Here is a 21837-nt window from a genome sequence, read left to right as displayed (position 1 = left end):
GCCATCCGGCCATCCAGCCTGCTGTCTGGGTCTCTGTCTTGCTGCCCTGGTTTGTCGGACCTCCTCCTCCTCCCCCCCCTCCTCCTCTCTCCCCCTCCTCCTCTCTCCTCCTCTTCCTCCCCATCCTCCTCCTCTCTCCTCCTCCTCCTCTACATAGGTTTTTTCAGTCCACGACCTCGCCACCCTCCTCATGAACTCCAAGTGTGTTTTGCACTTCCCCGGGTTCCTGGCCTTGTACAGCACATAGGCATTGAACACACAAAGCTGAAACAAGTACGCCACACACTTTTTTGACCAGTTGAGTGTTTTCCTAATGAATGGGTAGTATGCAATGTTCTGGTCAAGTTTGTCCACCCCATTCATGCAGGCATTGTATGCCACAACCAGTGTTGCCACAGTTACTTTGAAAAAGTATTCTGATTACTGATTACTGATTACGCCTTTAAAAAGTAATCTAGTTACTTTACTGATTACTTGATTTTAAAAGTAACTAAGTTAGATTACTAGTTACTTTTTTATTTACTATTGGCAGCTGCCTAGGCATGAACACACTATGAGTGAAACAGTGGAGAGGGGCGAGTAAACCAGTGGTTGTATCTCATTAACAGAAGCTTCTCAAACCTCTTGTCAGAAAGTCTGTTCCTTCTAGGTGTCTAGCGAGAACTACAATATGAGAACTACAATGAGAACTACAGTAGGAGAACTACAATATGAGAACTACAGTATGAGAACTACAATATGTGAACTTCAATATGAGAACTACAGTAGGAGAACTACAGTAGGAGAACTACAATATGAGAACTACAATATGAGAACTACAGTATGAGAACTACAATATGAGAACTACAATGAGAACTACAGTAGGAGAACTACAATATGAGAACTACAGTATGAGAACTACAATATGTGAACTTCAATATGAGAACTACAGTAGGAGAACTACAGTAGGAGAACTACAATATGAGAACTACAATATGAGAACTACAGTATGAGAACTACAATATGAGAACTACAGTATGAGAACTACAGTATGAGAACTACAATATGAGAACTACAGTATGAGAACTACAGTATGAGAACTACAATATGAGAACTACAGTAGGAGAACTACAGTATGAGAACTACAATATGAGAACTACAGTATGAGAACTACAGTATGAGAACTACAGTATGAGAACTACAATATGAGAACTACAATATGTACAACAAACATTTATGTTCTTGTCATCCTTTGCTGACACAAACTCAAAATAATCCTTATATTTCCAGCTATTTAACGCATATCTCTGTTCTCGCTCCATTGTGTAGGCTACGCTTCTGTTTACACTGTGCAATCAGCGTGGTGATAAACGTGAGCGATTCTGCTGCAACCTCGTGTTGAAAACGTGAGCACTGACGTCACTCCCCAAGACGCGAGAAAAGCAAACAAATGTTTGTTTACTATCGAACATTACAAAGAAATACTGCATTTAGCCTAAGTTATGAGGTAGTAACGCAATAGTAACGCACAGTCACTTGAATAAGTAACTTTAATCCGATTACTGATTTGGAAATAGTATCGCGTTAGAATACTTGTTACTGAAAAAAGTATTCAGATTAGAGTAACGCGTTACCGGCATCACTGGCCACAACACACTCCGGTTTGAGCTGACCCACCTTCTCCTTCCCCTTCTGCCACACCTCCACCCTCTGCATGCTGTCATGGTGGCAGGTTGTCACCATCCTCACCAGACGCTTGTCCTGCCATGCCATAACCAGCACCCTGCCATTGTGCCGCACCAGCCTCCCCTCCACACCCAAGTCGGTCTTTGTCGGCTCCCTTATGATCTGCGGTTCCCCCCTGTTTTTTCGCAGTGTTCCGCAGACGTTGGTGTTGGCTTTGATCAACTGCTCACACAGTTGAACAGAGTTGTAGAAGTTGTCCATGTACAGTGTGTATCCGTGTCCTGTGAGACGGTCAAGGAGGGAGAACACTGTGTCTGGGAGTGTGTTATGCTGGCCAACATAAGGCTTCATGTTAAAACAATACCCAGTATTAGAGTCACACAGTATGTAGGATTTAATTCCATACTTCACCGGCTTCTGAGGGTTATACACTTTGAATGATAGGCGGCCACGCCACTGCATCATTCCTTCATCAATGCATATATTTTAAAGGGCTGATACAGCTCTTTGAATTTGGCTACAACATGATCTAAAACAGGACGCTGTAGTTGTTGGTTTGAGGGATATGAAGAAGGACTAGGAGCACATGGTTAATGTGTAAACAAGAGCTGTGTTTATTGCACACTCTGCATTCACTCACTCATTCACACTTCCTGGTCGCCTTAAATACACCTCATCACCCTGCTAAGGCACCTGGGTAATGTAGTGAATTCGCCCTGATCACTCAGTGGGTGTCTAGTCACCACACAGGTCCCCCCCAGAATTCACAAACACTGACTTCCCATAACGTGCCGGAGCTCGGAGGACTCGTCCAAAGCGATTACGGGACTCCGGAACTTGGGCTGGACGGAAATCTCTTGGCTGCTGACAGCCTGGCCCGGAACCACTGGGAGGTTTTTTTTGTTGTGCTTGTAGGAGGGCGGCCACGACGTGGTGGACGGGCCACCTCCACAGCCCGTTCTCCATCTAGATGAGCTGTCTTCAGGCGGTCCACTGAGATATGCTCCATACTTCCCCCTATGTCAATGATAAAGGTCTTGTCGCCTGTCTCCACAACTCTGTAGGGGCCATCGTAAGGCGGCTGTAGAGGGTTCCTATGTGCGTCGTGGCGGATGAACACATATCTTGCTGATTGGAGATCCAGAGGGACATGGATACGTGGCAGGCTGTGATTTGAAGTAGGGGTCGGCATAAAGGCACTTGCCTTGTCCCATAGATTACGAAGTTGTTCTGGTGCAGACCAGGGAACGTTAACAGAGGGGAAAAAATCACCCGGTACTCTAAGGGCCTGGCCATAAACAAGCTCTGCCGAAGAAGAGAGGAGGTCCTCCTTAGGTACAGTACGAAGTCCCAGCATCACCCAGGGTAGCCTGTCGATCCAGCTATTGCCCTGGAGGTCCACTTTCAGGGCTGCTTTCATGGAACGGTGAAATCGCTCACACAGGCCATTGGCCTGGGGATGATATGCTGCAGTCCGATGGAGTGAAATACCCAACTGTTGGGTGATAGAGGTCCACAATTGTGAGGTGAATTGTGGTCCCCGGTCTGAGGAGAGGTCAGAGGGAACCCCGAACCGGGCGATCCAAGTACCAATGAATCCGCGGGCCACCTCAGCTGTCGTTGTTCCTGACAGTGGAACCACCTCTGGCCACCGTGTCGTTCTGTCCACCATTGTCAAGAGATGGGTGAACCCTCCAGAAGGAGGAAGAGGTCCAACTAAATCCACGTTGATGTGGTCAAAGCGCCTTTCTGGGACTGTGAACTGCTCCAATGGTGCCTTCACATGTCGATGGACTTTTGTGAGCTGGCATGCGATGCATGTTTTGACCCAGTCGCGAATGTCCTTCTTCATGCCATGCCAGACAAATTTTTCTGTCACCAGACGCTGTGATGGCTTCCGGCCTGGGTGTGACAAGCCATGTATGACATCGAAAACCTTCCGTCTCCACATCTTGGGTGCCAGAGGACGGGGCTGGCCAGTAGAGACATCGCATAGCAGTGTCGTACCCTTATCGTCAAAAGGGACATCCACCAACCGAAGCCCTGTAGTCGCCGTCCGAAAGGCCTGAATGTCAGGGTCTGCATCTTGGTCCACAGCCATGCGGGCATAATCGATGCCGAGGTGGACGGTGCTTGTGAAGGTGCGAGAAAGGCAGTCAGCCACGACGTTCTGCTTTCCTGCTACATGTTGTATGTCTGTAGTAAATTCAGAAACGTAGGAGAGATGACGCTGTTGCCTGGCTGACCATGGCTCCGACAGTTTAGACATGACAAAAGTTAAAGGCTTGTGGTCTACAAAAGCAGTGAATGGTCGAGCCTCTAGGAGGAAACGGAAATGTCTGACTGCCAGGTAAAGGGCTAGTAGCTCACGGTCGAACGTGCTGTATTTCTGCTCACTAGCACGGAGCTGCCAGCTAAAAAAAGCGAGAGGCTGCCAAACCCCGTCAATCTGCTGCTCTAAAACAGCACCAACTGCGCGGTCTGAGGCATCAGATGTCAAGGCAATGGGGGCATCTGGCACTGGATGTGCTAGCATGGTTGCATTTGCAAGAGCTTCCTTGGTGGCAGAGAATGATCCTGACATTTCACTGGACCAGTCAACAATGTGCTTGGGAGGCTTGCCCTTGAGGGCCCCATACAGGGGTCGCATGAGGCAGGCTGCTTGTGGAATAAAGCGATGATAAAAATTCACCATACCCAGGAACTCCTGTAGGGCCTTCACTGTTGTGGGGCGTGGGAACTGCAGCACCGCCTTCACCTTTAAGGGCAGTGGGGTTGCACCGGCAGAAGTGATGTGATGGCCGAGAAAATCAATGGAGGGCACCCCAAACTGGCATTTTGCTGGATTGACAATCAAGCCGTGCTGCTGCAATTGAGCAAAAAGGAGGCGGAGGTGTGACATGTGTTCTGCCTTGGATGTACTGGCCACCAGGATATCATCAAGGTAAACAAAAAGAAAAGGCAGATCACGCAACACTGAGTCCATCAACCGCTGAAAGGTTTGGGCGGCATTCTTCAGGCCGAAAGGCATTCGTAAATATTCAAAGAGGCCAAACGGTGTGATGACTGCCGTTTTGGTGATGTCTTGAGGATGGACTGGCACTTGGTGATATCCTCGAATGAGATCCACCTTTGAAAAAATAACTGCTCCTGCCAGGTGGGCTGAGAAATCCTGAATGTAGGGAACTGGATACCGGTCAGGCGTAGTGGCATCATTAAGCCGCCGGTAATCACCACACGGGCGCCAGCCTCCATTGGCCTTGGGAACCAGGTGCAAAGGCGAGGCCCAGGGACTGTCAGACCTACGAATGATGCCCAGTCTCTCCATGGAGCTGAACTCCTCCTTTGCTATCGCCAACTTTTGTGGGTCCAGCCGGCGGGCTCGAGCATGCACAGGCGGACCACTGGTAGGTATGAAGTGTGTCACATTGTGTTTTATGGAGCCAGCCAAAAACGTTGGCGTTGTGATGTCTGAAAACTCCAGCAGGAGTTGGGCGACATCATCAGCCGGTGAAAGGAGAGCGGCCAGTCTTGTCGATGTAGCGGTGGTGTGCTCACAAGCCAGTGAGCAGAAGGTCTCAGCGTTGACATGCTGACGGTTACCCACATCCACCAGCAGCCCATTAGCACAAAGAAAATCAGCACCCAGGAGCGGGGTGGACACCTTCGCCAACACAAAGTCCCAAGAGAAACGTTGTCCAGCAAAGCACAGTGTTAAGGGGCGTGTGCCAAACGTGGGGATGGGGGTGCCATTAGCTGCTTCCAGGTTGGGGCCCAGTTTGGCTGCTCGGATATCCAAGGCTGACGCCGGCAGAATGCTGACCTGAGCTCCAGTGTCACAAAGAAATCTGCGGCCAGATATAGAGTCAGTAATGAACAGCAATCCGCTGGAAGGGCCGACACTCAGGGCTGCTAACGAGTGGCGGCCAACGCGTTTCCCGACCAGCTACAAGGTGGCAGGCACTTCTTTGCTTTGTTGCCGAACTTGCCGTGATAGAAGCAGAGACTTGACTTCTCACGGCGGGCCACAGCGCTGGCGGAGACAGAGTGTGTGTGCGGTTGATGCATGCATTCCTCCCAGGCAGTGCTGGTGTTGGTAAGGGGCGTGACTGAAACAGTCTTTCTCCCAGCTGAAAAAAAAACATCAGCTTCTTTAGCCAATTCACGAAGGTTTGCCTTTACAGAACTGGCTAAAGGCAAACGAATCTGGTCTGGGAGTTGCTGCAAAAAAAGCTCTTTAAAAAGGAAACATGGTTGATGATTGCCAAGCAGAGCCAGCATATGGTCCATTAACTCAGAGGGCTTTGAGTCTCCAAGCCCAGGGAGAGATAGGAGCTGCCGGGCTCTTTCTGGTTCTGACAATCCAAAAATTCCTTTCAGGTGCCCTTTAAGAGTGGTATATTTGTCCCTGGCTGGTGGGTTTTCTATCAGGTTTATCACCCGTGCGGCAGTTGAACCCTTCAGAGATGCCACCACATAGTAATACTTTGTGTCTTCTGCAGTTATATCCCTGATGGCAAACTGAGCTTCAGCTTGCACAAACCAAGCACTAACATTTTGCTCCCAAAACTCAGGCAATTTGAGAGCAACTGCATTAGCCATGTTCAAAAAAGTTTCAGAAAAACGTCCAAAAAACTCACTTGTCAGGGTCACCAATGTAGTTGTTGGTTTGAGGGATATGAAGAAGGACTAGGAGCACATGGTTAATGTGTAAACAAGAGCTGTGTTTATTGCACACTCTGCATTCACTCACTCATTCACACTTCCTGGTCGCCTTAAATACACCTCATCACCCTGCTAAGGCACCTGGGTAATGTAGTGAATTCGCCCTGATCACTCAGTGGGTGTCTAGTCACCACAACGCACTTTATACATTTTATCTGTGGCGTCCTGTGATGCATTATTGTTGTAGTGGAGGAACTTCCAGATGAGCTGGAACCTGTTCCTGGGCATGGTTTTATTGAAGTATGGAGTGGCGTCCTGTTGATCCACACTCCAATACATTTCTAGATTTGGCTTTTTTATGTAACCGGTGATGAAAGTGAGTCCAAAGAATTGTTTCAGTTCTGGGACTGTCACCGGTTTCCATAACCTCCCTCTGGAGTGTGGCAGAGTGTCGGGATGTGCCTGTAAAAACTGCTGGGCATACAGGTTGGTTTGATCTGCAATGTGCTGCAGCAGCTCATCAGTAATAAGCAGCTCCAGGAAATCAACCGGCAGGTCAGATTCCAGCTCTGCAGCAGCATTCTGGGGTCCATGGGTTGCCGTGAATGGAACCTTTGTGGGTTGCCACTCACCCTGACCCCAACCAGCATCTTTCTCTGAAGACAGCCGTCTCCTTGCAGCACACCCTCTGGTTGAGGCACGTCCTCTGCTCGATTCAGGGACTGTAAAATATTGAAATATATACCATTTTATACAAAATATATATACAAAAGGCATGTTTTATTGCTTTGTAATGATGTAGTGTAATAGTGTAATAGTGTAATGATATTTCTATATATTATATATTTACCTATGCTTTTCACACTCGCATTTTTGTCTTGGATCGTGGATCCACGCTGATCTGGAGAGGATTCCCTGCTGCTAGCCGATCCGGATGGCAACCACTCGTCCGACGAGTCGGGGTCTGGTTCTACGTCCTCCGACTCTGAACTGTTTGAAGAGTCGCGGCGACGTGGCTCCGATGGTCCAGCAATGCTACCACGAGTGTAGCGTTGCGCGTTGCTCCGGTTCTCACCATCTGCAACATTTGGCGCATCTCCTGCACCAGATCTGCTTGCAGTTGACCTGATCGGCACCACACTCCTTGCAGATCCACTGCCAGACAAGCTCTGTGCCAGTGTCAACTGCTTATACTGCTTGGCTCCTCTCGTTTTCGCTATCCGTTTCGACATTTTCCACATCAACCCACCACACGCCTTCTTCTTCAGCTTTTATATCTGAGCTAAATCGAACTGCTGCCCCCATCTGGGGCAGAAATACATTACACCCAAGTCTGAAATTCACACACCAGGTGTATAAGACGTAAATATGGCCATCCCCGGATTTAAAAAAATAATAATAATAAGACGCCATTTGGCGTCTTTGGCAGTCAACGTTACTAATTTATAAGACGCCAAATGGCGTCTTTGGCAGTCAATGAGCGCCATAATAGCGATTTTTTTGTTATGCTTGTTGTAAATAAAAGTTCTGTGATGCATTGAAATGACATTAACTCATTGACTGCCATATTCTACTCATATTATAGAATAGTAACGTTGACTGCCAAAGACGCCAAATGGCGTCTTTGGGATTTTATTTATTTTTCGCGGGGATCGCGTTATTGACATGTTCTACACCTAGCGAGTGAATTTCAGACTTGGGTGTAATGTATTTCGGTCCCAGATGGGGGCAGTAGTTCGATAAAAGCCTGGAGAAGGAAGTGGCTTGCTGTGGGTTGTAGTAATGGCGAAACGGATCAGGGTATGTGCCAAACGCGGCGCGGAGCATTGCGGCCATCGCGCGACTCTTCAAACAGTTCAGAGTCGGATGATACAGAAAAAGTGCAGAAAAAAAAAAAAGTTCTGCAGAAAAAGCTCGTTTTCTCTGTTTATTGGTCAAAATCAGGTGTTTTTGCTGAAACCACCCTATGTTCTACGGCCGATTTCTAAACACTCAAAGAGGCTAGAAACAAACGTTCTTTTTCTGATGAAAGAAGAGAGTCTAAAGTTTTGGTAGATATGTTCAATGTTTATGTAGTCCGAAAAGTCAATATTTGGTGGGTCTTCAAAGTTCAGCGAAAATGCCCCAAAAGTCTGGCAGTGTGGAGCTCTCCGCTCTGAACATGGCTGGCAGTCAAAGAGTTAAACTAAGATAATACGATGGTTAGCATAATTATTCTAATCTTTATTAATAAGTTATTACAGAAACAGTAAGTGACATTTTCCGAGAGCGAAATCTGTTGTGGTATTTAAAGATGGCGGTTAGAGAAGAAATCTATGAACATGGGATGACGATTTCCATTGACCAATCAACAGTGTGCAGCGTCACACGTCACACGCAGCCTGGCAAAAAAGTACCTTTCTGTTACGATGGGGTAATGTGTTTGGACCCAGGCGCAGAGTAGAACAGAGTAGACAAGCAGGAGTATAATGAATAATAAAGGTACTCTTTATTTTGAGTAAACGGGACAAATAATAACCGCACAGTAAGCGAATAAACAAAAGAGGAGAAATCAAGTCTCCGATAAACGTTTTAAATAATAATAGGAACAAGGCAGGGCAATGTACTTACAACAGTCAACGATACTTATTTCCTAATCCGGCGAGGAACAATAAGGCTAAGAAGACCCGTATACACAACAAACGCAACATAAAGTGAACAACCGACAACCAGAGGGGAAACAGAGGGATCTAAATAGTCACAGCCAAACAAAACACACCAGGTACAAATCAGTTAATTAGGACAGACAAATGCATACATAAAACACCAGAGGGCGCCAAAGGGTCGCTCCACAATAAGGTCGCTTCCCCAACCCTTACACCTTTCCCCAACTTTCGCTACCCATCCCGAACAAGAACTATTTTACCGTGCCGTGCTGACCCGAGCCGACAAATGGAAAAGCGCCAAAGAACAGGGCTGGCCCTGTAGTGGAAAAGCGCCATTGATGAACAGTCTACAGCCATTATTCTGAAAGTCTATGTACCAAAAACAAGTCCCAGGCAGCTGATGATAACTCTAACCCACCGTATCTGATGTTTTGCTGGCTATTTGCCACATCCTGTCATTTGACTTACTGGTAGTCACACTTGGTTGCAAAACTGAAAGCAGTTCTTACATGACAATAGAGATCTGCTGAAAAAAAAGGCAGTTATTCCAAAGTCAAGTCCAAGCCATACTGTAGCATACTGTAGACTTACACATCTGGCTTCCTCTGGTTCTTCTTGTGAATGTAAAAGCATTATAATAATAATAATAATAACTTTATTTTATATAGCACTTTACGTCAAAGTTTACAGCTTTACAAGTACAATAGGTAAAAAACAACACATTATAAACAATATAAAAACAGCTATTTCAATTTAAAAAACACACAATTTCGCACCACAAATATAATAGGTAAAAACAAACAATTTTAAACAAATGTATTATTATTATCTCCAAGTGATCCTCAAATGTGAAGTGGAGGGCTTGTTAGAAGTAGCTACTTCTTAGACAGCTCCACCGCTGGAGGTGGCATGTAGGAGAGGTAGCTGATGATGCGATTGGGTAACTCCAGTTTGGACAGAACCTCCAGAGATCTTCTGCCTAACGCCTTTCTCAGAGCCAGCCTGCTTATGTGTTGTAGACTGAGGGGTGTACCTGAGAAAGAAAGAAAACTGACTGATGAGCTGGATATCAAAAATATTCTGTGTATGTAAACAACTGCATTTTTCTATAGATGGGCTAATCCCATTTTTTCTACCCATGAAAGGATATGTTGTATGAATAAACTCACTTTCATAGAAATCTAGGCAGAGATTTGAGGGGGACCCTTGACTGGTGTAGTGGATAGGCTTTTTGCCGAGGTCATCCTTGGCATACACATTCCCTCCAAACTCCACCAGCAGATCAATCAGGTCAACATTTTTCACTCTAGCTGCGTGATGTAGTGCCGTCTCATCATCATGTATGTTGGCAGCCATCACATTTGCACCTTGAGAGGTTGAAAAGTTTGTGTGGATGAGAAGATCAGTAGTTGAACACAACATTATTTGAGAATTTATACCTGCATCAAGATGTTTTATTTTATTTTATAGTACTTAGGTAAAGTCAATGCAATAGTTTCTTAACACTAGAACAGCCGTGAGGTGTTAAACAGCACCAGTGAGTACAAAAAAAAATCTACCTTTGCACTCGATCAAATTTCAGGACCCTCCTTTCATGACTTTTCCTAGATATGTGCGTTCTACCACCCAGCATCTTTACATTTTCAAAATCGAGTTAGTATAAAGCGATTTTGCAGTATTTCTGTGTGTGTCTGTGTATTTGCCTTGGGATTCGGCTGCCATATTTTTCTCCAAGGCTGCAATTCTCTTTTATATCAGCAGAGGTAGCAAGGGGGCACACACTGTGCTCAACCTTCAGGCTTCAGTGCTGAATTAGATACAGTGGATAAGACTGATATTTGTAACATAATGTGTTTATATATAGGCTATATATAGCAATAGTGATACATAAGATATGTATATGTACAGACAGTTATGAAAATGATAAACTGTACAGTATGACTTTTACAATCCCTTCAGATTTGTTGGAGCTGAGGTTTTTTTTTCACCCAAGTTCCATGCAATAGTGATAAGATATTATGATATGTGTAGCCTATGTACAGTTATGAATGATACACTGCACAGTATGTACCTATCAAGCTGTGTGGTATTACATAGGTACCACAGCAAAGTAGTTCATCAACAAATATTATATAACAAACGGATATTTATAATATTGTATATAATGTCTTTTTTGATGATTATGCCTGTACAGCGCTGTCAATTTTCAAATAATGCTATAGGCTATATATATATATATATATCTACCCTCCCTCCACCCCCACCCAGAGAGCTTTGGACTGTCTGGATATGAACACTTGATCTCTGCACTTTATATTTATATTAATTATGACTCTTGCACTTTGATGTTGGTTTGCACTGTCTTGTCCTGTCTTGCACCTATCCTGCTGTAAACCGTGCTCCATTGTTCCAAACCAAATTCCTAACATGTTTACATGTCATGGCAATAAAAGTCTTCTGATTCTGATTCTGATTCTGATATGAATGTTCAGTTGTGATATGAAGTAGCCAACAATTCTCATGTCGACCATGATAATAATAGGCTACAACAGGGTTGTACATAGATATACGCAGATTCATATTTGGATAGTTGATTTTGGCACCATTGTATAGTAGCCAATTGCAGAGAGTATACATTATTTTGTTTGTTTACTGCACATTATAAATGAAATGAAAATAGCTGTTGTGAAAAGTGAAAATGAAGTGTGTTCATGTTGCAGTGAAATCTATTTACATAGATATATCAGATGTGATATTTCTACTACAAACGAACACAGAGAGACAGATAATTCAAGTAACATTTTTATTTACTTGCAATGTTCACTTCAATTCTTCCAAGTAAAAAGTATGGTAATTAATATGAACACCAATATATATTTAAAAAAAGTAGAAAGTGAATAGGAGGTCACCGGAGCGCTCAGCGTGGGCGCTGTCAGGTAGACAGGGCAGGAGAGGCATCAGGCCTGGCCATGGGACAGATGTGAATGATGGGAATGATGTGCTGGGCGTGCGAGGGAGCGTGCTTATTCTGGCAGATTGTGAAATATTAAAACCAATAACATTCTGAATGATTTATCATTCTGTACTCTTTCTCTCCTTTCTTTCATGTATTTTCTTTTCTTTTTCTCAATTAGTAGTCTCCTAATCTCGCTACAGTTTGAGCGAGACTGTAACTGTCATTGTTTGAATGAATGAATGAATGGTCTTTATTTGTCATTGATATAGTACAGGTACCAAACAACGAAATTTGGGAGGGGGGGCTCCCCTGGTGCTAGGAAACTAGGTGCTAGGAACTGGTGCTATAACTGTGTTCATGTTATAATGTTTAGTGAACGAACAATTGTTAGGTGTTTGCCACAAATCGGAATTATCTTGCCGTGAAATGTGTACATCAAATAACATGATGTCGGCGATCTACTAGAACTGCGGGACGACTGCAATGTAGGCTACCATATATATCTGCCATATCATACCGTTTTATATTGAAAAATATGATGGTAAATAAATACATGTGGGACCGATGTATGATATGGCAGAGGTGTGGTGTGTATCAGTCTGTCTCGTTCCAGCGAGTCAACTCGTGTTGACTCAATAAGACATGCGCTTGATGGGGGGAGTGTTGATGGCTGTCGATCGTTTCCGATCAATGAACAAAGACATCGGGTTCCCCCCGCTCCACCACGTTTCAACGGTGTGTTTCTGTAACCATTTTCTCCTCCTTGTTGCATAAAACAAATTTAGACCACTATATAAATATAGACCACTATGTATAAATAATAATCCACAGATCTCTTTTGACATCACAACAATGTCAACACAATCACAACAGAATCTTATTTTATCCAACCAGGTTTTATATTTTGATTATGACATCATGTCTTTCAACATTGTCACACTTTTCATTACACACATTAGCGGCATCAAAAATGATGTGCTGGGCGTGCGAGGGAGCGTGCTTATTCTGGCAGATTGTGAAATATTAAAACCAATAACATTCTGAATGATTTATCATTCTGTACTCTTTCTCTCCTTTCTTTCATGTATTTTCTTTTCTTTTTCTCAATTAGTAGTCTCCTAATCTCGCTACAGTTTGAGCGAGACTGTAACTGTCATTGTTTGAATGAATGAATGAATGGTCTTTATTTGTCATTGATATAGTACAGGTACCAAACAACGAAATTTGGGAGGGGGGGCTCCCCTGGTGCTAGGAAACTAGGTGCTAGGAACTGGTGCTATAACTGTGTTCATGTTATAATGTTTAGTGAACGAACAATTGTTAGGTGTTTGCCACAAATCGGAATTATCTTGCCGTGAAATGTGTACATCAAATAACATGATGTCGGCGATCTACTAGAACTGCGGGACGACTGCAATGTAGGCTACCATATATATCTGCCATATCATACCGTTTTATATTGAAAAATATGATGGTAAATAAATACATGTGGGACCGATGTATGATATGGCAGAGGTGTGGTGTGTATCAGTCTGTCTCGTTCCAGCGAGTCAACTCGTGTTGACTCAATAAAGACATGCGCTTGATGGGGGGAGTGTTGATGGCTGTCGATCGTTTCCGATCAATGAACAAAGACATCGGGTTCCCCCCGCTCCACCACGTTTCAACGGTGTGTTTCTGTAACCATTTTCTCCTCCTTGTTGCATAAAACAAATTTAGACCACTATATAAATATAGACCACTATGTATAAATAATAATCCACAGATCTCTTTTGACATCACAACAATGTCAACACAATCACAACAGAATCTTATTTTATCCAACCAGGTTTTATATTTTGATTATGACATCATGTCTTTCAACATTGTCACACTTTTCATTACACACATTAGCGGCATCAAAAATGATGTGCTGGGCGTGCGAGGGAGCGTGCTTATTCTGGCAGATTGTGAAATATTAAAACCAATAACATTCTGAATGATTTATCGTTCTGTACTCTTTCTCTCCTTTCTTTCATGTATTTTCTTTTCTTTTTCTCAATTAGTAGTCTCCTAATCTCGCTACAGTTTGAGCGAGACTGTAACTGTCATTGTTTGAATGAATGAATGAATGGTCTTTATTTGTCATTGATATAGTACAGGTACCAAACAACGAAATTTGGGAGGGGGGGCTCCCCTGGTGCTAGGAAACTAGGTGCTAGGAACTGGTGCTATAACTGTGTTCATGTTATAATGTTTAGTGAACGAACAATTGTTAGGTGTTTGCCACAAATCGGAATTATCTTGCCGTGAAATGTGTACATCAAATAACATGATGTCGGCGATCTACTAGAACTGCGGGACGACTGCAATGTAGGCTACCATATATATCTGCCATATCATACCGTTTTATATTGAAAAATATGATGGTAAATAAATACATGTGGGACCGATGTATGATATGGCAGAGGTGTGGTGTGTATCAGTCTGTCTCGTTCCAGCGAGTCAACTCGTGTTGACTCAATAAAGACATGCGCTTGATGGGGGGAGTGTTGATGGCTGTCGATCGTTTCCGATCAATGAACAAAGACATCGGGTTCCCCCCGCTCCACCACGTTTCAACGGTGTGTTTCTGTAACCATTTTCTCCTCCTTGTTGCATAAAACAAATTTAGACCACTATATAAATATAGACCACTATGTATAAATAATAATCCACAGATCTCTTTTGACATCACAACAATGTCAACACAATCACAACAGAATCTTATTTTATCCAACCAGGTTTTATATTTTGATTATGACATCATGTCTTTCAACATTGTCACACTTTTCATTACACACATTAGCGGCATCAAAAATGATGTGCTGGGCGTGCGAGGGAGCGTGCTTATTCTGGCAGATTGTGAAATATTAAAACCAATAACATTCTGAATGATTTATCATTCTGTACTCTTTCTCTCCTTTCTTTCATGTATTTTCTTTTCTTTTTCTCAATTAGTAGTCTCCTAATCTCGCTACAGTTTGAGCGAGACTGTAACTGTCATTGTTTGAATGAATGAATGAATGGTCTTTATTTGTCATTGATATAGTACAGGTACCAAACAACGAAATTTGGGAGGGGGGGCTCCCCTGGTGCTAGGAAACTAGGTGCTAGGAACTGGTGCTATAACTGTGTTCATGTTATAATGTTTAGTGAACGAACAATTGTTAGGTGTTTGCCACAAATCGGAATTATCTTGCCGTGAAATGTGTACATCAAATAACATGATGTCGGCGATCTACTAGAACTGCGGGACGACTGCAATGTAGGCTACCATATATATCTGCCATATCATACCGTTTTATATTGAAAAATATGATGGTAAATAAATACATGTGGGACCGATGTATGATATGGCAGAGGTGTGGTGTGTATCAGTCTGTCTCGTTCCAGCGAGTCAACTCGTGTTGACTCAATAAGACATGCGCTTGATGGGGGGAGTGTTGATGGCTGTCGATCGTTTCCGATCAATGAACAAAGACATCGGGTTCCCCCGCAGTCACAGTGCTACATGAAAATATCTAGCCACACACCACATAGCATACCTCCGCCCTATATGTATTTATCATCATATTTCTCAATATAAAACGGAGGTACGATATATGGCAGATATATGTATGGTATATTATGGCAGTTTCTGGCGCCTGTCCCGTTCTGTTGTTCAAAGAATATAATATAAAACGCATCACTGCACTGCTGTCTGTCCTGTGTTGTTTTGTTTGCATTGCATTTTAGCACAGTGCGCCGATTAGATAGAAGATGTTCTACAGAGGGTGATGTAACCCCTCCCTCCCCTCCCTTCCCCCACCCCTCCCCTGCTGTTGTGTCTCGATACCTGGTCAACACAGCTTGTACGAATATTATATAACGAACGGATATTTATAATAGACCTACAGTATATAATGTATTATTGTTTTTTCTGAGCAGTCCCACTCAGAATTTTTCATTTTATTCGACAGATCTAGTGAAGTCGCGTTGTGCATTGAATGACACTATTTATAGCGCTGTAAATTTTCAAATAATGCAATAGGATATATATATGAATTTACAGAAACATATCATCATGAATGGAAACACGCAAGAGCGTGTATTTGACAAATAAAGTGTGCGTGTGTTGTGGTCCATCCAGGCAGGAGAGAGAGTTGGGGGCAGCCAAGCGGGTTTCAAAGACGGCTCTCCCGCTTACTAAGCTTACAGCAGTCGCAGGCTTGTGCATCTATGTGAAGCTCATAATTATAATAACACAATATTGCAATATTTATTACTATTATTTGTTTTATTATAATAATCAACCATCATTCATTAGTAGCCTAATGAAAACTCCTGCAGTCCGGATCAATCTCCTCTCCACTTTACCGTGCATGCACGCGCTCCTGTGAGATCATTCAAGTTTAAAGTATTTGTCATTATACCAAATACAATTATATAATGTAATCAAAATAAAAAGAATGAACATATTCAGCCATTCCATATAATAACATATATTATAGCAGTTGCAGGGGCAGACAGGCTGACGTTACCGGCGAATTTCACGACAAATAAACAGACTTTATCACTGTGAAGCTCATAATTATGATAACACAATATTGCAATATTTATTACTATTCTTTTTTAATAATGATAATCAATCATCATTCATTAGTAGCCTAATGAAAACTCCTGCAGTCCGGATCAATCTCCTCTCCACTTTACCGTGCATGCACGCGCTCCTGTGAGATCATTCAAGTTTCAAGTATTTGTCATTATACCAAATACAATTATATAATGTAATCAAAATAAAAATAATGAACATATTCAGCCATTCCATATAATAACATATAATATAGCAGTTGCAGGGGCAGACAGGCTGACGTTACCGGCGAATTTCACAACAAAAAAACAGACTTTATCACTGTGAAGCTCATAATTATGATAACACAATATTGCAATATTTATTACTTTTCTTTTTTAATAATGATAATCAACTTTCATTCATTAGTAAAGCTCCCGCAGTCACAATCAATCTCCTCTCCATATATATAATTTCCCCACTTCTCTGCTTCTCTGCGCATAGGAACTTTATATGCATTTTTAGAGGTAGCCTAGTGATCTTGTCATTTTCTCTTCTTGTGTGACATCGCCATCCAGCGATCTTTGTGCGTCAGTTCACACTCTCCCATTGTGAAGAGTGGTCGTGTGATTCGACACCTCGTCGCGCTAAAAGTAGGTAAAAAAACGTCGCTGTCCTAGTGTTAAAGAGAAAGGGGCCCATCTGCATTTAGGAGCAACTTGACGCAGTCAAAGTGTTGTCTGGCACATGCTACATGTAGCGGCGTCCCAAATTGAGAGTTATGGGCCTCAATGAGAGCCCCCTCATCAATCATGACCTGAACGCAATCTGAATTACCTATTAATCACACACAAACACACAGTGAGTCACAGTTCAAGACACTTTGAAGGCTTGAGTGAATTATCCCGATGGCATGCGTGTCTATGTTCTGTGAAGTACTCAAGACTGCTGGCCCCCCCTAAATGATGAGGTTGTAATCAGAACAAGACAATGTGACATACCTCCCATGCAGGCCTCGTGGAGGGGTGAGAAGGTAAACAGTGGAAGGTTGACTTTGGCCCCGTGTTCTATAAGCAGTTTCACACACTCAAAGCTTCCAGCAGCACAAGCTTCACAGTGTGGAGTACTACCATGAATGCTACGTGCATTCACCTGTGTCACACACACACACACACCATGAACATGAACAATGCAGCTGCACACCAGTTAAAAATGCCAGATAGCTCTGCATGATACATTCTATAATATTTGTTTCAATGTTTATCAAACACAATTCAAACATCCTCAATCTCTCACACAGAAATAATGAAAGCAGCACACTGGCGTTCTGTAGCTCTCACACCTGTGCACCAGCGTCCAGGAGCAGTCTGACGCACTGGGTCTGGCCCTGAATGCAGGCCTCGTGGAGGGGGGTTATGGAGTTCTTAGCTACCATGTTGACCGCTGCCCCTCCCTGGATGAGCTGCTGCAGCTGAAGCGCCCTGCCCTTTGCCGCCGCCTCGTGTACTTCTGAACGGTCTGTCCAGAACCCCAGACTGTGAGCTGCAGGCAGGGGCAGTGTGAGAAAGACTTCCTACACATAGGCTTAATAATGTGGTCATGGGGCCTAATGAAATTATTCTGGTCTCTGCCATTCGCAACTGGTCAATTTCCCAGGGATGTCATTCTACAAAAAGGTGGCTTTCCTGTCTCAACCTTAACTACCATGAAAAACACTTAAAAGATACTGGAATTTCGGTACCAATGCCGATTTATGGGGGGCAGAATTCACAGACAACCGATACATCTCCTGCTGATATACAGTCAATTTTTGGACTGTGTGAAATGATATCAGATTTGGCTTTTTTTCTCAGCTTTTTTTGAGTTGTTGCAATGCAAACAAAATAAATAAACATGTGAATACCAAAGCATTTGTAATTGCAACAATTTTCGGGGAGAAGTGGTGCATTATCTGACAGAAGAACATGTTGACTGTATATAGAATTTTTAGATTTTTAGTTTTCATAACAATGGCAAACAGATGCTCATAATGCTGATTAGGCAAAAATCCATATCTCAAAAATGACCTGAAATGATCTCCATTGATAAATAAGTGAGTAACATTTTCTTATGTTGTTACCCCCCCGATGAGGCACTTTTAACTGTTGGCCCACAGTAAAGAGGTAAGAACACTCAGTATGACACCCCTCATGATTTAAACTCACTTTACTCATATTCTAGAAGTGTTGCTGGGTACAATGTGTTTAGCCATGGGAAATGAGTTATGTACAGTCCATTATATGTCCCTATGCAATGCAGCAGTCTTTCATCACGGTAATTAGGATATTAAAACCCTTAAAAGCACAAATAATAGGCTACATTGAGAAGATTAAATGTTTATTACAATATAGTTATTTGTGTTTTTATTTCTGTGCCTATACATACAAAAGCTAAACACTGACCTATGTTTACAAAAGCTAAACACTGACCAATGTTTACAAAAGCTAAACACTGACCTATGTTTACAAAAGCTAAACACTGACCTATGTTTACAAAAGCTAAACACTGACCAATGTTTACAAAAGCTAAACACTGACCAATGTTTACAAAAGCTAAACACTGACCTAATTCTGGGTTCATTGAAACCTTCTCATCCCCGACCCAACAACAGACACGCCCACACCAGCTCGCCCCGTGTCTGACGTTGGCTAACAGCAGTATTAGTTATTAGTGTGTGTGCATGTGATAGTATTGACATTATCGATCAGCATTGCGCCATCTAACTCTTGACACAATGACATGATTAGGTCGAACAATTAATGCAGAGCAATTAGAGCTCAAGAAGTTGCGTGAGTGCTCCGTAATAACAGTCCCCAGTGGCCCTGGACACTTCCATGCTTTAGCTAAATAAGACAAGGCAGGGTATATACAGGAATCTTGATTCTTGAGGTTAATTTCAATACCTTTCTAAGACTTTTTAAAGACCTTGTCAATATTTTTCCAGATCTCACCGCCACTTGGAGCTGTAACCGTTGACATCAGTGACACCTTTAACTTAACAGTTTTAGTTTGCAATAGACTAGACCACTAGTCATACAACACGATTTCCGGTTCATCTTTGTTTTTTAATAAAACTAATAAATTCACAAACTTTTACTAAAAGTTTTTAGGACTCAAACTCTTTGGACAGAGTCTAGTTCAGAAAAATACCTACAAAATTCAAGACCTAATATTCATAACATCGTGATAAGACTTTTTAATACTTATTAAGGGTCTTGATTTTCCCAAAATTGATTCATCAACTTTTAATACTTTTCAAGACACCGCGGATACCCTGTAATAAGACACGGTATCAAGAAGATCACTTCTCCTGCGCAGCTCAGCCTCAAATCAGGCTACCTATGTATGTATCGAGAAAGACGCAGAATCATATTTTATCTCGCTAAATATGTTTCTCACACCGAAGGAAGTAAAGCTAGGTAAATAAAGGGGCCAGAAAAGCTTGCCGATAACAGTACATTTATCCACAACCATAGCTGCCTCGTTTCAATAGTGGGTCACATTATTATGACTTGCTATGTTTAACTCCGTCGTCAGGGTTACACCGCTAGCTAACGTAGTTACCTCAACCTGTCGACTACGATAATAATAGAGACACACAAACTCACCCATCTCTCCAAATAGCGACGGTCTAGTTAGAGTAATCTCCATTTAATATGTTGTCCTCTCTACTTGTCCCCAAGAATAAGGTGATGACTTTTAAGACGCAAAGATTATCAGGGTAACTAGCTACACGAATTGTGGGTAAGTCGTTTTTATCCATTTACATTTAAATTTTTGGCATTTAGCAGACGCCTTATTCCAAAGCGACTTACAATCAATACATTTGAATACTAAGCATGTGAATCAGCAATCCACCATTCGTTGCAGGAAGAGTAATCTAGCTCGGGCCCTTCTCCCTATCGCCTTCTACTAAAACTTTCTCACTTTTTCTGGAGAAACTGAGAAACAGTACAAGGGGGGCAATAGAAGTTCTGAGGGACACAGTAGAGGGGAAAGCGGGTGTCTTTAGGAGACGTAGTGGTGAGGGTCAGAAGATGTCTCAGGAGGAGCAGTTAAGATGTAACCTGAAGAGATGGGTCTTCAGTCTACGACGGAAGATGGGTAGTGACTCAGCCGTTCTGACGGCCGTGGGGAGCTCATTCCACCAGCGGGGAGCCAGTGTTGTGAAGAGACGTGAGCGGGCAGCCCGACTGCTGTGTAGAGGAGGTGGGGCCAGTCGGCCAGCCGAGGTGGAGGAGCGGAGTGAGCGGGCAGGGGTTTGGGGGGTTACCATTTCCTTCAGGTAGGCAGGGGCTGTCCCTTTAGCTGCCTGGTATGCAAGCACCAGGGTCTTGAATCTGATGCGAGCTGCTATCGGGAGCCAGTGCAGGGTGCGAAGGAGAGGGGTGACATGCGAGTATTTGGGGAGGTTGAATACCAGCCGGGCAGCAGCATTCTGGATGAGCTGCAGAGGTCTAATGGCTGAAGCGGGGAGCCAGCCAGGAGTACATTGCAGTAATCCAGGCGGGAGATGACCAGTGCCTGGGTCAAGAGTTGCGCTGCCTCTCTGGTAAGGAATGGTCGTATCCTTCTGATGTTGTAGAGGAAGAATCTGCAGGAGTAGAGTGATTTATGCAGTCAATGGACGCGTTCCAGCCCAACTAATTGCAGGATTTCAGTTGTGATGTATTCACCGTTGCCATGGTTTTGTTAACGCTATGCATACTGGGTATTGAAGATGCCATGTTGTACTGTTAGCTTGATCTAACGTGGGGCTTCACAGTAGATGACAATAAATACTCAAGTTTATACAGGTGAGGTTCCTAGTCCTCAGGATATAACATCAGTTACCGAATATGAAAATAACTATTGTACTTTCAGGTCCAATGCACACTACCCCAACATCACCTGACACCCTGTCATTATCCCTATATGACACTTGTCTGATATCAAAGACTTGAGATTATTTGTGTGATTTGATCCTAGTTAAATTGTTACGTAACTGTTGAAAGAAAAGTCGGTTTTGGATGCACTGTAAAACACGCTTCTTATTATAGGCCAATGCACCCTTCTACATCACCTGACCACCAGCTACAGTACAAATACTTAAAGGGATGCTCCACTTCTTAACCTTTATTATCGCCTTCGGAGCTTCACCTGGGGACGCCGGCCAACGGTTTGGTTCAACAGAACAGTCCAGCTGATGGCACTGCTGCTCTGGGTCCTGGGCGGTTGGGAAGATCACGTTGATTGTCCGAGCTCCTCTCCGACTCTAAACTGGCGATTCTTTGGGACCTCCGACGTGGGTGGAAACG

The 21837-nt window shown here is 43.3% G+C and overlaps 1 protein-coding gene across 1 annotated transcript; it reads right to left on the bottom strand.

Annotated features, from left to right (window-relative positions):
- Positions 1 to 9850: 9850 nt before the first annotated feature.
- On the bottom strand, positions 9851 to 20191 carry LOC308160328 (ankyrin repeat and SOCS box protein 13-like; the record flags this gene model as incomplete). The annotated part of the gene is made up of 6 exons (XM_080534244.1): positions 9851 to 10008; positions 10145 to 10342; positions 17204 to 17338; positions 17503 to 17653; positions 17844 to 18043; positions 20149 to 20191. 6 exons carry the CDS (start codon positions 20189 to 20191, stop codon positions 9851 to 9853), a joined length of 885 nt encoding a protein of 294 aa, XP_080390370.1.
- Between the last annotated feature and the right edge of the window lie 1646 nt (positions 20192 to 21837).

Source organism: Nansenia antarctica (genome assembly GCF_963989245.1).
Source record: "Nansenia antarctica genome assembly, chromosome: 6".
In the NCBI taxonomy this organism is placed as follows: domain Eukaryota; kingdom Metazoa; phylum Chordata; class Actinopteri; order Argentiniformes; family Microstomatidae; genus Nansenia; species Nansenia antarctica.
Note: the sequence above shows the minus strand (reverse complement) of the source record. Positions and strands in the feature narration are given on the sequence as shown.